Source organism: Caretta caretta, chromosome 11 (assembly GCF_965140235.1).
Source record: "Caretta caretta isolate rCarCar2 chromosome 11, rCarCar1.hap1, whole genome shotgun sequence".
NCBI classification, from domain to species: domain Eukaryota; kingdom Metazoa; phylum Chordata; order Testudines; family Cheloniidae; genus Caretta; species Caretta caretta.
In genome coordinates this window covers 26,929,693-26,944,357 of record NC_134216.1, presented here as the reverse complement: position 1 = coordinate 26,944,357, position 14,665 = coordinate 26,929,693, and the positions used below count along the sequence as shown (strand labels likewise).

At 39.9% G+C, this 14,665-nt stretch overlaps 1 protein-coding gene across 3 annotated transcripts in view; it reads right to left on the bottom strand.

Moving 5' to 3' along the window:
* Positions 1-4,924: 4,924 nt before the first annotated feature.
* Positions 4,925-14,665, bottom strand: part of LYPD6 (LY6/PLAUR domain containing 6) — a 72,241-nt gene continuing 62,500 nt past the window's right edge. For all 3 annotated transcript variants that reach the window (XM_048869935.2, XM_048869933.2, XM_048869934.2), the window contains exons 4-5: positions 12,801-12,931; positions 4,925-9,215 (exon numbers count right to left, since the gene is read on the bottom strand). In XM_048869935.2, the coding sequence (XP_048725892.1) occupies positions 9,054-9,215; positions 12,801-12,931 (293 nt within the window). In that variant the 3' untranslated portion in view covers positions 4,925-9,053. The remainder of the gene's footprint in view (positions 9,216-12,800; positions 12,932-14,665) is intronic.

Genomic DNA, 14,665 nt, shown 5'->3' with positions numbered 1-14,665 from the left:
GTACTCTTCAAAAGGGCTCTTCCATCCAGTACCATGTCTGGTTTTGTCTGACTACTAGACAGGGGAGAAACCCTAGAAAAGCAAGACTGGCCAGTTTAATACTGGATGAGTGGCCAGCCTAACACTGCTGCATGGGCAGCAGCTGCAACTCCCCAAGTTCAAGCCTGCCCAACACCCCCTCTCACCCCCCGGCTCACCTTTTAGGGGGAAAACTCAGGCAACTAGCCTGAGCCACCCCATCTACACTGCTACTTTTAGCACACTACCTTGAGCAGAACTAGCACGAGTCTGTCTACACACAATGGGACCTCGCAGCTGCACAGACATATCTCTAGTGAGCCTTTACACAGGGAGGGATTAATGGAGCATCTGGCCCCAAAGTTAGCTATAGCTTATGAAGTCTTTGCCCAGCATTACACCATTAGAACACGTGACAGGAAAGCAATCCAATGTGTCATATGTTTAAATGCAACAGATCTTGTCGTCCGCTTGCACAAAATAGAAGTTCTTCAACTTGCTCTGCTGGTGATCTCACTGGTCAAGGCCAAATAGCCTGAATCAAACCAAGCCCTCCTCATCCCAAGAAATTTCCAATGAAAATTACCACGGACTCCATTTACTGATCAGATTCCTCTCCCCCGGCCCTCCAACATCAAGTATGCAGGGAAGCGTGTAGGGCAATAAGAAAAACATGCTGAGGCAAAAGTTTGCAGGCTGCTTGGTCTCTTCTATTGCTGCACCTGAATTTCTGGCACCCGCAGGCTACACCCCTACCAATGTTTCAGATGAGTATAACATGATTCCCAGGTCTACGTCCACGTGAGAGGTTTGTAGGCAATGCATTGTTGTCCGGTAGGTGGGATTCACGACACTGCTAGGAGCTTTCACTCTTTTCCCCCCTCTCTCCCTGGAGCAGAGACTTTGCAGACAGCTGATTAGAGTTCTGTGAATTTTCTTATTTGGGACAAGGAGTTTCCTAAGGTTAGAAGATAAAACTGAGGCCCAGAAAAACCTGAGAAAGGTTGCAAAAGGACTCAGACCCAGCACCAAAGGGACTTAGGCACTTAGAAAATCATAGGAACTGCATTGCAATCTACAAAACCTTAGTTAGGCTCCCTGTACAATGAATGGGGAGAGAAAGGTGCCTAAGCATGTGATCGACATCCTACTGTGCTAGGCGGGGAGCTACTGAGACAATCCATCGAGGATTTGGTAGTCCTGGTACTGTAATTAATAGGGTGGATGGTGTTAGGCAAGCCCTCATTTAAAAAAGGTGTCATGGGCCACTTGATATCCTTAAGAAAGAAACTCATGGCCTTTAGATTAAGACCAAAGGTGGTGGTGGTGATTTTAAAAATAAAAAACAGCTAGATGAGCTAGATCATAAATGATATAGCTTGATTGGTCTGGCTGTCAGTGAATTTAAACACCTTGCAGATCCAGAAGTAAAACATTTGTGAATGTTAACATCTGCTCACAGACACTTGAGTATCTCTGCTTTAGGAGGTGGGCTAAAATAAATTCTGTAACCCTGGGATGGGCTGTAGTTTAGTGTAATTAATCTGCCCTTGAGTGTTGCTGGATGCACCTGTTGAAATATGAATGAGTCTTTGACCATGAGGCATGATTATAAACAGGCATGTGTACAGGAGCTCTGAGGGCTCAGAGCAATGCATATTTTATGACCGAGGTGGGAGTGAGGAAATGCAGGTCAACGTGCTAGAAGGCAGGGACTGATATACAGAGTAGGAATGTGTGGGATGCTTCGGGCAATAATTGGAGAGAGACTGGTGGGGGTTAGCTTCAGGGGCAGGGAACGTGTTTTCACTTGTGTTGGGCAGTGCCTAGCACATTGTAGACACTACCCCTTCGAGGAGCAGTGGGTGCTGTCTGGGGTTCTCTGCTCAGTGTCCCCATCAGGTTCCCTTTGTTTAGCCCGGTGATCTCACTCCCGTTCCTATTATCTCATTAGTTGTCCCCTGCACCTATTTGGAATCCCGGATTTGTGAATCCTCCCCTTAGGCTAAAGGGAGGTCCTTTAGTAGTGGGCGGGCAGAAGCCTGCTCACCTCCTGGATACCAACAGGACATTGTAGACGCTACTAGCATACAAATATATAATAATGACAGGAGGTGAGCATTGGTATAAATTGCATAATCTCTGCTGATCTAACTAGTACATTTTGAAACTCTGCAGGGGATAAGTCTATGTGTGACTGCTGAGCACCATATTCCTTGTAGGTAAATATTTCACTGTTGATAGTGAATCCTATTCTTTCTTGATATGCCCTCTGACATTACAAACATCCAAAGAACTGTTTTGTGTTTTCATTGGAAATTGCTGCTAAATCCTTGACCAGTGCCATTATTCTTTCTCCCAAGCAAGCAGCAACCTACTGAACGGTCCTGTAAAATTGGTTTATAAATTGTTAATGAACTCCAAAGTCAAGCTATTATCACATTTCTACTCCACAGAGAGAATACTGTCAATGCAAACGCTCTTCCTGATGCTTTAAGCGTTTAGCATAAATTACACTCTCCAATGGGATCCATTTTCATTTTTGCTCTCTGAGCATTTGTTATATCCTTCCTCGGTAAAGTTTGTTTAGTCTTTTTTTCGTTTGCCACAGCATCACCTTCTGCTGCCAGAAGACCCTCAGATCAGCCTTTCCCACTGCTAAAGTGCTCAGTGATCTGTAATGACCTTTATTATAACTTTCTACAACAGACTTATGCAAGCTTCTTTTCCATTTCTGACAAGTTCACTAACTGCCCTTCAGTCCAGTAGGGATAATGAATGCAGAGAGAAGCACAGAGACACACATAGCATTTGGAAACCATGCCAACAGCAACCTTGAACTGCTAGAGTCCTATTATTGTTGGAAACTATACCAGAAAAGAAGGGGAACCTCCCCCTACCCTGTATTAAAACCCATTTATAGGAAACATATATAAAACACTTGGTATTTTTCATAAGATCACTCTCTGGAGGGGATGTCTGGAAACTCTGCATTATATAACAGTGATTCCCTGTTGACTCTCACCACTCTCTTTCTTCAGGGATTTCACGTTTAAGCAGACTCACTGTATTGCAAACAGGACATTTATTTATTTGGGTTTGATAGTGAGCTTTGGGTAGTCTTAGCATTTCTCTCTCCAGACCCTAAATAGTTATTACAGACCGGAGACAACATGTTTAAATGGGTAAGAGAGACCGATAAACTGTTTCATTAACCGTCTTTATTTTTTTTTTGTATCTCAGATTACTTTCAGCTACATAGACTAGGTAGTTAATTTTTTTAAGAGGCCTATACATTTCTATGGGACATCTAAGGAATGCCATTGCTGATAAGAACCCTCATAAATGTCTGGGGAATTTTGTTTATATTTCATGTCCATATGAGAGTAGGGCTTTCTCAAAGCAATTTCAGGACGCTATCAAGATAGTCTACAGAGTTACTGGCTGCCTGGTCACACCACAGCCTTAACAAAAATCTATTGAAAAATCTTGTATTTCCAGTTTACAACAAAATGTTTCTTTTATGGTACAAAAATGAATCTAGGAAAATCAGCTAAAATTACTTCTGTAAATTGAAACTTTAATGAGAAAGCACAGAATATACAGTATCTTCTGAGCAAACAGATGTAAACTGTGTGCATCAGCTTCACAGGAAGTTTAAGTCTGAATTAGTTCTTTAGGTGTCTGACGTTTTTTCAATTGAATCAGAGCTCATAAGGATATAAATCGGAAGTAACTACATGAAAGCAACAGAAAGGTATACTGGTGTTAAACTGGTGAGAGAGAAGAATTAGGCCCTCTGTTTAGAAAATTACAATTTATCAAGAAAGCAGGAAATAGCTACACAACAATTACAAATTAGACTCATTTTAGGCTTGGCAGAATTCAATTTTCTTTGTAATTTCCATTGATAAGATCAATGTTTATTTTTAAGCATTTTTTTCCATTTTTACCAATTTAAATTTTCACAGCTGTGGGAAATTGAAGGGGGTTCAGGTATTGAAGGATCTGACAACAATTACTTGAAGACAGTAGATGTTGAGATTCAAAAAGTTAAAACTTTATAAACACTAAAACACAACTTGTCACCATTGCATGTCAAAATATACCAAGTAAATATCCTTAAAACAAACTCTAATAAGTTCTCAAGCAGCATTTTTCTTACTGTGGCATCTCTAAATTTCTGTTATCATCGATGGAAATATTTTTTCATTGGTTTGTGTGTGTGCAGAGAAATTGATGTTTACTGACATTTACTATTAAAAATCTAATCCTTCCAAGCCTATTTTATACTACCTCATATTCACTTTTTTATTATATGCTGAATTTTAATTAATGTCAACAGCAGTAAGAACACAAGCTACTCACTGCTTAATATGGGATTTCTTGTTGGAAACCTGGCATGGTTGCAGTTCCTCCTAAACCTACAAGTAACAAAAATTACCTGGGAGGAATAACTGACAGGCTACATCCTTCAACTATTTTCATGAGAAGGAAGATTACTGACCTCAACGGAATATACTCATACACTGGAACACTTACGTCCCAATCCTGCTGGTATTCTGTGCATGGAACTACCATGGACTTCTCTTAGCGAGTGCCAGAGGATAAATATATAGGATCCAACCCAGCACCCACTGAAATCAAGGAAAAGTTTCACATGAGGTTTAGTGGGAAATGGATCAGACTCATGGGCACTTCTTTCTGTGGGAGCAATGAATGTAGTTCTTGACTTCAAAGGTTCTTCCTTTGCTAATGGGACCTAAAAGAAGCTAACGAAGGACAAAAGAAAGTTTGCAATTATTTTCTAAGAGGAGGAGGAAGAGAGGTAGAAAACCTAGTGGAAGAGCTGGAATTATCAAAACAATTTAAAATACATACAGATTATCAGACAAATAGGTCAACCTTTATATTTAAAACCTCATTTATTTGCACTATGTACAAAATTTACAACATTTAAAAATCAGATATTTAAAAAGAAGATATGTTGTTCAGAGCCTAAAAATAAATATGTAGAATCTAACATTTGTGTGCTATTAAAATATCATACTACATCCACAGATTGGCTGGTGCACTAAGAGTTTGGGGCAAAGAGGAGAATTATGCACAGAGTCTCCGTAAACATTGTTTTCAGAGAATTTAATTTTTTTAAAACTATTATAACTATTATCTCCCACACTGTACAGTCCCAGTAACATTGACTTATTTGTTGACCAACCCCCCTGTAACTGTATATAACAGAACTGGTAGCAACTTCATTTGACAGTTCCAACTTCCCCTTTTAAGGGCAAGACAGGTCCTTGCACACCTGCAATGCACTGATGGGGATGAGGTTAGAGGAGATGGAGCTGCAAAGTAGAAGTAGCCTGAATCATTCTATCTATGCAATGATGAAACCATCAGAATAGCTTGGGTTGGTGCTGGAGAACATGATTACAGTGGCTGTACCTGTTGCTTTGGAAAGGTGAGTATGTGCCTTGACACAGCCTTGTACCTTCAATGGCTGGAGAGCACTACTGGGTTCACAAGCCATGTCTCAGTCTAGCACTCCCTTGATATGAGGTCTGCATAGGGACTGAGCTATATATGCCACTGGGGAGAGGCTCCCAGGGCCTGCTTGCCTATGAGTGCATCTGCACAGACACACCCAGAATCTGGCCATATGTCATTTAACTGTACAAATGGTAGGTACAAAACCATTTTTAAATGCTTTACTACTAATAAAACATAATCCCTCCCTAGTAAAAAAAGATAGACACTATCGCAGTATAGTCAAGATGGTTCTACTCATCTAGCTCATCAAAATGTTGGTTACATTTGGTGAAGCTTCAGCAGTAACCTAAAAATATCACCCCGTTAATCAAGCATCAAAAACGTAATGTCTATAGGAAAAGTATTAAATATAGAGATACAACTTACATGTAGGGAGACTACTCTTGCAATCTCAGTGGCTGACCTATGCAGCCCTAATGCCAATGGGAGTTGAGGGTGCAGAGCAGCTCACAGGATTGGGCTTTAATAACCTAAGAAAGTCTACTCAAGAGGGGGCCAAACTTTGTGCAACTGCAGGCCACACCATTAACTCACCAGGAGCCCAAATGACATGCCTCCCTTGCATAAAAATAGTAGATTGCAACCACCCTTGTAATTAATACCAGGGATTGTTGAGATGGTCACTCAAATTAGAGATCCACATATTTTACTGCAATACCATAAAAATGATGCAACTCGATGAAAACACTGAAATTCCATGGTTTTTGACCAAGAACATGACCATTTGTGAATGAAAATGGGCCAACTTTCATGCAGTTTTATTTGTAAGTAAAATTAATTATTTTTTTTAAAAAAAGGGGTAAAGCTCAATTTTCACACTGAAATGTGTAAAAATAACTGAATTTTCACACAAGTAAAAGTTCTCCAACCCCTCAAAAATATGTGGGGCATGGGGAGGAAGGGTTCAGATGAATTGTGAGGTTTTGCAATTTTCCCATAAAAAAAATCTTTCACACAATCCTAAATAGTACAGATGTGTAGCCCAAAAGAAGCCATTGATCATTACAACTAAGGGCTGGTCTACACTATGGGGGCAAGGGGGAGAATCGATCTAAGTTATGTAACTTCAGCTATATGAATAACGTAGCTGAAGTCGACGTACTTAGATCTACTTACCACGGTGTCATCACTGTGCATTTTTTGTTGAGGTGGAGTACACGCTAGAGCGATCGGCGGTTGATTTATCACGTCTATACTAGACGCAATAAATTGACCCCCGCTGGATCAACTGCTGCCCGTCGATCTGAACGGTAGCGTAGACAAGCCTTAAGACAAGAGCATTGCTTACTGGGCTCAGTAGTGTCTACAGATTATTGATATTTTGAAGAAACTCTACCGGATTAGTGCTTGTGGACAATTTTTATGCCCTTTAGAAGGTACCTTCTTATCAAAGATTTTTTACAGAGCACTTGGATTCCAGCAATATTTCCTCCCTCTTTATAATACATTTCACTACATAAGCCTCGGAGCATAAACCTGTATTGTAATTTGATTAAGTGCAAGTTATCAGTTGATTCTTGCTAACCAAAAATAGCTCAAAAACACTTACATGGAAAATTACACGGTTGTACAATCTATCAAAATTCCACCCAGTTTTTTCTTTAGTTTTAAGTTAAACCAGTGAGGGAAACTTTAATTTACTACTGACCTTGTAAAGCAAGTTAATCTTTTTTCAACATTGGTGCAAAATATTATAAATTATCATAGTATATATTACAGTTTTACCCAATCTTAAAACAACTATCCTATTAGGGTAAATTGTTCTTAAGAATGTTTTTTTTTTAAAACAATACATTAGATTCTAATCATACCATACAAAAATAAATATTGTATAAATGATTTACAAGTGACATACACAACAGTTGGTGCCAAAATTATAGCCAAGACTATTAAAAGTTTCACCCTATATACCAGGAGTAAACATTAGAAATAAATGACGTTTTACTAGCCTTTCTTTGTCAGAGTACAATCATGCACTACAATGTGTTTCTTGCCATGTGGCTAAACAGTTTTATACATTTTGATATATACTTTTAAATGTAAAACCTCAGGCATAGTCCTGCAGTTGTTTGGGATGTATAATTCTCACTGAAGTCAACAGGAATTTGGAGAGTGGGAACATTGCTGGATCAGTCCTTAATTTAGTAGTAATTTAATTCTAAATTCTGTCTCCAACAGTATTTAAAAATATTGTCATAAAAGTTGAATTTAGGCAAGCTTTATCTTATTCTCACTCTTAGTGTCCATACCCCAATGACATCACTGGGACTGGCATGCATGGACTCAGGCCAGAATATGTCTATGTGGTTGTTCCAAAACACAGTGAGTTCAATGGGACTTCTTACGTGCTTAAAGGTAAGCATGTGCTTAAGCGCTTTGCTAAATTAGAGTCAGTGTTAAGCACCTTGAAGGACTGGGCACCTACCTGTAAAAAGAAATAAAATTGTGAAGCACTATGAGCTGTGCTGCCTTGCCATGCACCATCATATTCCACAGGAGGCTTTCAAATAGCTTTTAATATACATTTTCCCCTCTTAGACTAAAGCTGGCTGGTTGTATTTGAGCCCATGTTTCAATCAATAAAGCTTAAAAAACTAAGGTCTCAGGCTTGACTTACAAAAGGTTGTGTGATGTCATTCTTTATAGAATAGATGAGTTTTTACAACAGGTAACACCACCATGCTCAGCACCACATCCAAACATTTTAAAAGTCGGACGTGAAGGTTTCTTTTTCCCCTCTGGGTTCTCATGAAGAAAATACACATTTTCACTGTTGATGGACTGCTTTAGAGAAGGCATTTGTGAACAGCTGAAGCCTGTTCACAATCTCCCATTGGACCCAGTTCTCCTCTAACTACTTTTATACTGGTGTAACTCCATTGACCTCAATGGAGTTACTCCTGATTTACATCACTGTAAGTGAAAGAAGCAGCAGATCCAATGGAAGTTTGTGGTGTGCAACAAAATGACAGGGCAGGCGTCGAGAGCTGAAAGGTTAGATTAGCTACTGTGAGGTTTCCAAACAAATCAGGAAGGTGCCAAAGATTGATATGAGAATCAAATTATTCTGTTGGAATCAGTAAATAAATACCTCTTCATGAGAGAGCTTCAAATAAGCTGCATAATATATCTTTAACAAATATTACCACTTCACAGAGAGAAGACAAATTTCTAGAATATTCTATGTACCAGTGTATATGGGCGACCCACTAGCTTTGAAAATATTTCAAATGTGTTTCTACTCAAAATATTAAGTGAAAACAATTGGATTATTCTCCCCTTCAGGAGAATACACTTCAGGAACATTTAGGTGCAGTACTAACCAAAATTAACAAAAAAAAATCAAGAAGAAATTAAAATTTTGGGAATGTTGTTGAAATACTAAGATTTTGAACATATATTAAGATACGGTCATATATCGATACTAAGGTTTTCATCCAGTTGAGCTTTTCCAACTATACAAATGGCACCATATGACATCGCTATGAAGTAAATACCAACAGGAGACATGACGTTATTATTGATATATGTTGGGAAAGTCTTTTTGTCTGATTTATAGGGGATGTCGTTGCAAATATTGCATCAGTTGCATTTCTGGGTAATGGCAAGTTACAGATATTTCCTTCACAGCAGGAAGTGCAGATCTGAAAGAAATAAAACTGTTCAGTAACCAGAGTTATTCCACTTTTGAAGATACCTCAGTACCTCAGACTAACGAGTGGATTTATCATGATGTTTGCAAACCATCACATCGGTCATTCTGCTTGTATGTTATATCCCTGCCCCCAACTCTTTGTCTGTCTTTCCATTTACATTGTAAGCTCTAGGTGTGGAGATGGTCTCTTATTCCATGATTGTACAGTGACTGGCACAATGGTGTCCCAATCTCTTCGGGGGTTCCTAGGGACTACTGCAATACAAACAACAACAGTCACCCCTCCTTATTCTGGAGAGGCCTGGAGACACTGAATTTGTCTAGGATAATATTAAGGTGTTAAGAATAGCAATTTGGGGTCTGGCACGCGGTCAGGTGGTCAAGAGAGTTGTCTAGGACAGATGCGTGGCCTGGACAAGTGATGTCTGCTATAGGGAGGGCTGTAGCATTCAGTTTAAAACAAATATACTTTTTTTCAGAGTAAGCCATTTAAAAAATAATACCCATTTTGGCTGTATGCTTACAGCAGAGTCGATGCGATATGTAGCATAACTTTCAGAAATTAATCATGAATTTATCTAGGCCTTTCTAGGTACCCATCACCTGATATCTAGGCTAATATAATACTGGAGAATTAAATACACAAAGATACATGTTCTACGTATACAGCCTATTGGGAATAAATACTATTCAAAGGCCTGAATTCTCAGTTTCATTAAGGCCCCTTTACACCATTCTGGCAGCATAAAGAAGACTTATAAGGTGTGTAAAGTAAATTCAGCTTCAATGGGACTGCTCCCAATCCCATGTACAAAGTTTATCTTGTGTTTTTGTCTTGGAGGATCACCACCATAATCTGTCTTGGAGTTTAATTACCCGAGCAACTCTCTTTAGTTATTAAGAGTTCAAGGGCAGAGAGAATTAGAAGTTTGGTTCCACAACAGTTAGTGATAAAAGATTTTAAATGTTACCAACCGGTCACATTTGAGAGCAACATTCAGAAATATTAACTAAGTACATTGGACATCACGCATCTTAACTGACCTGAATGCTGGAAGTGTAGATGGGAAGGGGTGCATTTTAAGGTATATCACTCAGTTGTGTCCTAGAATTACTGAATGCTAGCATAGGATAATAGATAGAAATGAGCATATGGGATTTTTAACTACCCTGCAAGGCCCGCATGACAAGTGTCGCCTAGTGGAAACACCACAACATTTCAGGGGGTGTTGATTCCTGTCCAGTATCCCCTGTTAAAAAAAAGGAGCATAAAGTTGGTGCCAGTGACTGACACATACCCAGATACACCAGGCGTTACTGCAAGTGAACATTTCAGGGAAGATTGTGCTTTGGTTCCATATGACTATGCATGGACATGTAGGACCAGTCAGGAACTTGGCTCAGGGGACAGAGGAGTTGCATGCCACCAAGAACAAGTGAGTCAGGTGTGGGGGACGTGAGGGAGTGGCTTCCCCCCACTTTCAGGCATCATCCACTGATCTGGCCAGGCACCAGGTAAAAGTAAGTTGCACCCTTTTCAAGGCTACAGTAAGTTACTTCTCCTTGCAGAGGGAGCGAATAATTCCTTCCTGGGTCTACTGCATGATGTATCAATATTTAATGTCATTTGGGAAAACTTATCCAGTCAACATTAACATTCTCATTTCCTCCTCTCTTTGGGGGCTAGAGGAGTGGTTTTTTGGTCACCAGCCCATGTCAGCATAGTTCCTGCAGAAACAGTAGTGACATGGGCCAAAAGAGAGGCAGGGGAAGGAACAGGTGAAGAGGAACATGGCCTTCACACAGATGGCACAGGCCCCTGCGAACAGTGGGGGAGTCACTGGTTTACCCCTGCTTCTTTTGTCCCTCACCATCAAGTGATAATCATAGAATATCAGGGTTGGAACGGACCTCAGGAGGTCAACTAGTCCAACCCCCTGTTCAAAGTAGGACCGATCCCCGACTAAATCATCCCAGCCAGGGCTTTGTCAAGCCTGACCTTAAAAACTTCTAGGGAAGGAGATTCCACCACCTCCCTAGGTAACACATTCCAGTGTTTCACCACCCTCATAGTGAAAAAGTTTTTCCTAATATCCAACCTAAATTTCCCCTACTGCAACTTGAGACCATTACTCCTTGTTCTGTCATCTGCTACCACTGAGAACAGTCTAGAGCCATCTTCTCTGGAACCCCCTTTCAGGTAGTTGAAACCAGCTATCAAATCCCCCCTCATTCTTCTCTTCTGCAGACTAAACATCCCCAGTTCCCTCAGCCTCTCCTCATAAGTCATGTGTTCCAGTCCCCTAATCATTTTTGTTGCCCTCTGCTGGACTCTTTCCAATTTTTCCACATCCTTCTTGTAGTGTGGGGACCAAAACTGGACACAGTACTCCAGATGAGGCCTTACCAATGTCGAATAGAGGGGAACGATCATGTCCCTCGATCTGCTGGCAATGCCCCTACTTATACATCCCAAAATGCCATTAGCCTTCTTGGCAACAAGGGCACACTGTTGACTCAAATGTGTAGGAGAACTTCACAGATCTTCATGTGGCCCAGGCAGGAGGGAATGCTATGGCCCTAAATTGCTAGAATACCCCAGGGAACAGAGCTTGGTTGGTTACTCATAGGAATATCTGACTGGAACCTATTTTTGAAATGTGTCAGGAGTTTGAAATCTTGACTTATTTTTCAATAAAACAGCCTTTTAAAATAAGCCATTCCTGATAAAATTAGAAGATCCAGCTCCTGTATGGAATAAATAAGTCACTGCATGATTACTGATTGGCCAGTGCCCTTTCACCTATCACCAATGCCCTACATTGGTGAGGGTACAAAAACACTTCACAGGACAATGTCCCCACTCATTAAAACTAACTGGTCTGAGAAAATCAGGAAGTATAATAGTATAAGCAAAATGTTGTTTTTTTTTAAAATTCATTAGAATGGTTCTCTTTCCTGCAGTACCAGTGGGTCTTTAACATACCATCAAAAACGTCTAGCCATGTCCCTGTCTTTCGTCTTGTGGACCCAACATTTTAATTCCTCAAGGAGAGTGGGATGATGTTACTCTTTCCTGTGTTTATGTTTTCACACTTTTCAATCTGTATATATACATACTGGCCCAAATCCTTCCTCAGTTATTACCAATTTTTACTCAGACAAAGTTTCCTTTGCCTGAGAAAAGGGAATTTTGTCACTGCGTAAAACCTGACTAAGGATTTCAGGATTCGCTCCTGTATTTGTAAGGGGAATGTTTATAGATTTTGCCTAGCTCTGCAGAGTTCATGCAAATTATATGCTCTCATTATTTAACACAGACCAAATTCACTTAAATCACTAACATCAGTGGGAGCAGGAGTTAGCCCATAATCCTCTTTACCTAATGCTTAAAAGGATCACTTCCCTTTTTTCTATGAAACAAAGCAACATGAATATAGCAAAGGACTGGTCAAAAATAGAGACATTACAATTTTGGTGATGTTGTTCCACCTGTTGTATGTGTCAGACTTCTGGCTAAGAGCAGAAGATTTCTGCACAGTTTTTACCAAAGCAGATAGCTTTTGCTCCTAACCTTGTGGCCTTCATGTTTTGAATCTATGCATCCAGTAGACAAACAGTCCTCCAGTGGCACACAGCGCTTAGTGACAGATATACTTTCTCCACCAGCTTCCAATATGTGTTGAGTGTAGCAATATCTTGTCCCTAGAAAGAGAGAGAAAAGCATGTTTGGGTTTGGACAAATTCTATTTATAATTCATACTTCATAGAGTAGTTGTGATCACATTCTGGAAATATGGATGCAATCAGTAAGTAAAGAAAGTCATGGCAAAGACAAAAAAAATGGAAGAAATATACCAAATTCCTATCCTAGATCAAAGTGTAAATATATACACACTAGTGCTGTAAGCTCTTATACAGCTCCTCAGATCTCAAACATCTCTGAAACTTTTAAAGTTTTGATCCATATCATAGAGTCATAGAAGATTAGGGTTGGAAGAGAGGTCATCTAGTCATACCTAGATATGGATCCAAATATCATGGGTGAACTAAAGAGACCTCCAGACTCTGAGCATTTCAATATGGATCCAAGTCTAAAAATCAATAGCTCAGGACCATCCCTAGTTTATAGCACTGCTAGCTAAAAAAAAAAAAGTATTAAATTCACACCAATTGCAGGAATTCGCCATTCACGTTTTGTCCCTAAAGCTGACCTTTCATGCCCCTTAACATCAATGTATATGGGTTTAAAGATTCTCTTCCACTAACTTCATGTACATGCTTTCCTTCCTCATGATTGAGATCACTGCAAATGCGAGTCATCCTTCCCATAGTCCATAATCTAGACAGAGGACTGAACAGGAATGCCTGTCTTCTAATCCTGGCTCTGCCACCAGCTAGCTGTGTACTCTTGGGCAAGTCACTTAGCATCTCCATACCTCAGTTTCTGCACCTATAAAATGGTGATTAATGCACTTCCCTACCATACAGGGAACTTATGAGGATTAACTAGCTCTATGTTTCCCAAACTGTAATGAAGTCAATGACATCCTCCACTATTCCCACTAGGGGCGAGGGTGTTAAACTCCTTCACATCTCAATTTATACATCTTCTACGCCTTCCCTTCCCCCTGGCCAGTCCTTTGCACCCTTCTCCCACCCCCACAGGAAGCTGTACCCCACCCTTTTGGAAATGCTGAACTAGCTAATGTTTTTTAAATGCTCTGAAAATGTAAACCATTGTGTGAGTGATTTAAAAAATCATAATTGTCTTCAACTACAAAGGGAACAGAAAGCCACTGGGCTCTGATTTCCTATTTCTGTAAGATGATAGCAAAATAATATAAACATAGGAAACGTTTTTTCTCATTTTTATGTCCTGCTTGGTAGGTAGTGATGAACATCCTGCCTGCTTTCATGGGGGAAAAAAAATGTGTAATTAAATTAAAGTGGATGTTCTTGTGCAGCTGTTATCTTTAACTGGAAGAGAGTCTCTCAAACTTTTCCCTTTTTAGGTATTCATCAACTACAAAGAGAAGGATTATTGAACGAATGTGTTATTAGTTAACACGGGCAATAAAAATACCAGATGTTTGTCATAAGTTTGGCCAGCTCTGAACTTGAGTGGTGATACCCATGACAAACAGACTTGAGCATTTCAGATCTCTGACGATGATCTAACAGACTGCCTTTGCTTAAATCTACAGTCACTACAAATGCAAGACTTTTAATATATATTCTACTAAGAGGTCAGAGCCTAATTTTATCAGATGTTGAGCGCTCTCTACTCCCACTGAAGGTGACTGGACTTGAAAGCACTCAGGCCCAGATCCTCAAAGATATTTAGGCACCTAAATCTTATTGAAATCAATGGGAGTTAGGTGCCATTTAATACCTCAGCACCTCACAGGATTGGGCCTCTAGAGTAAAATCCATTCC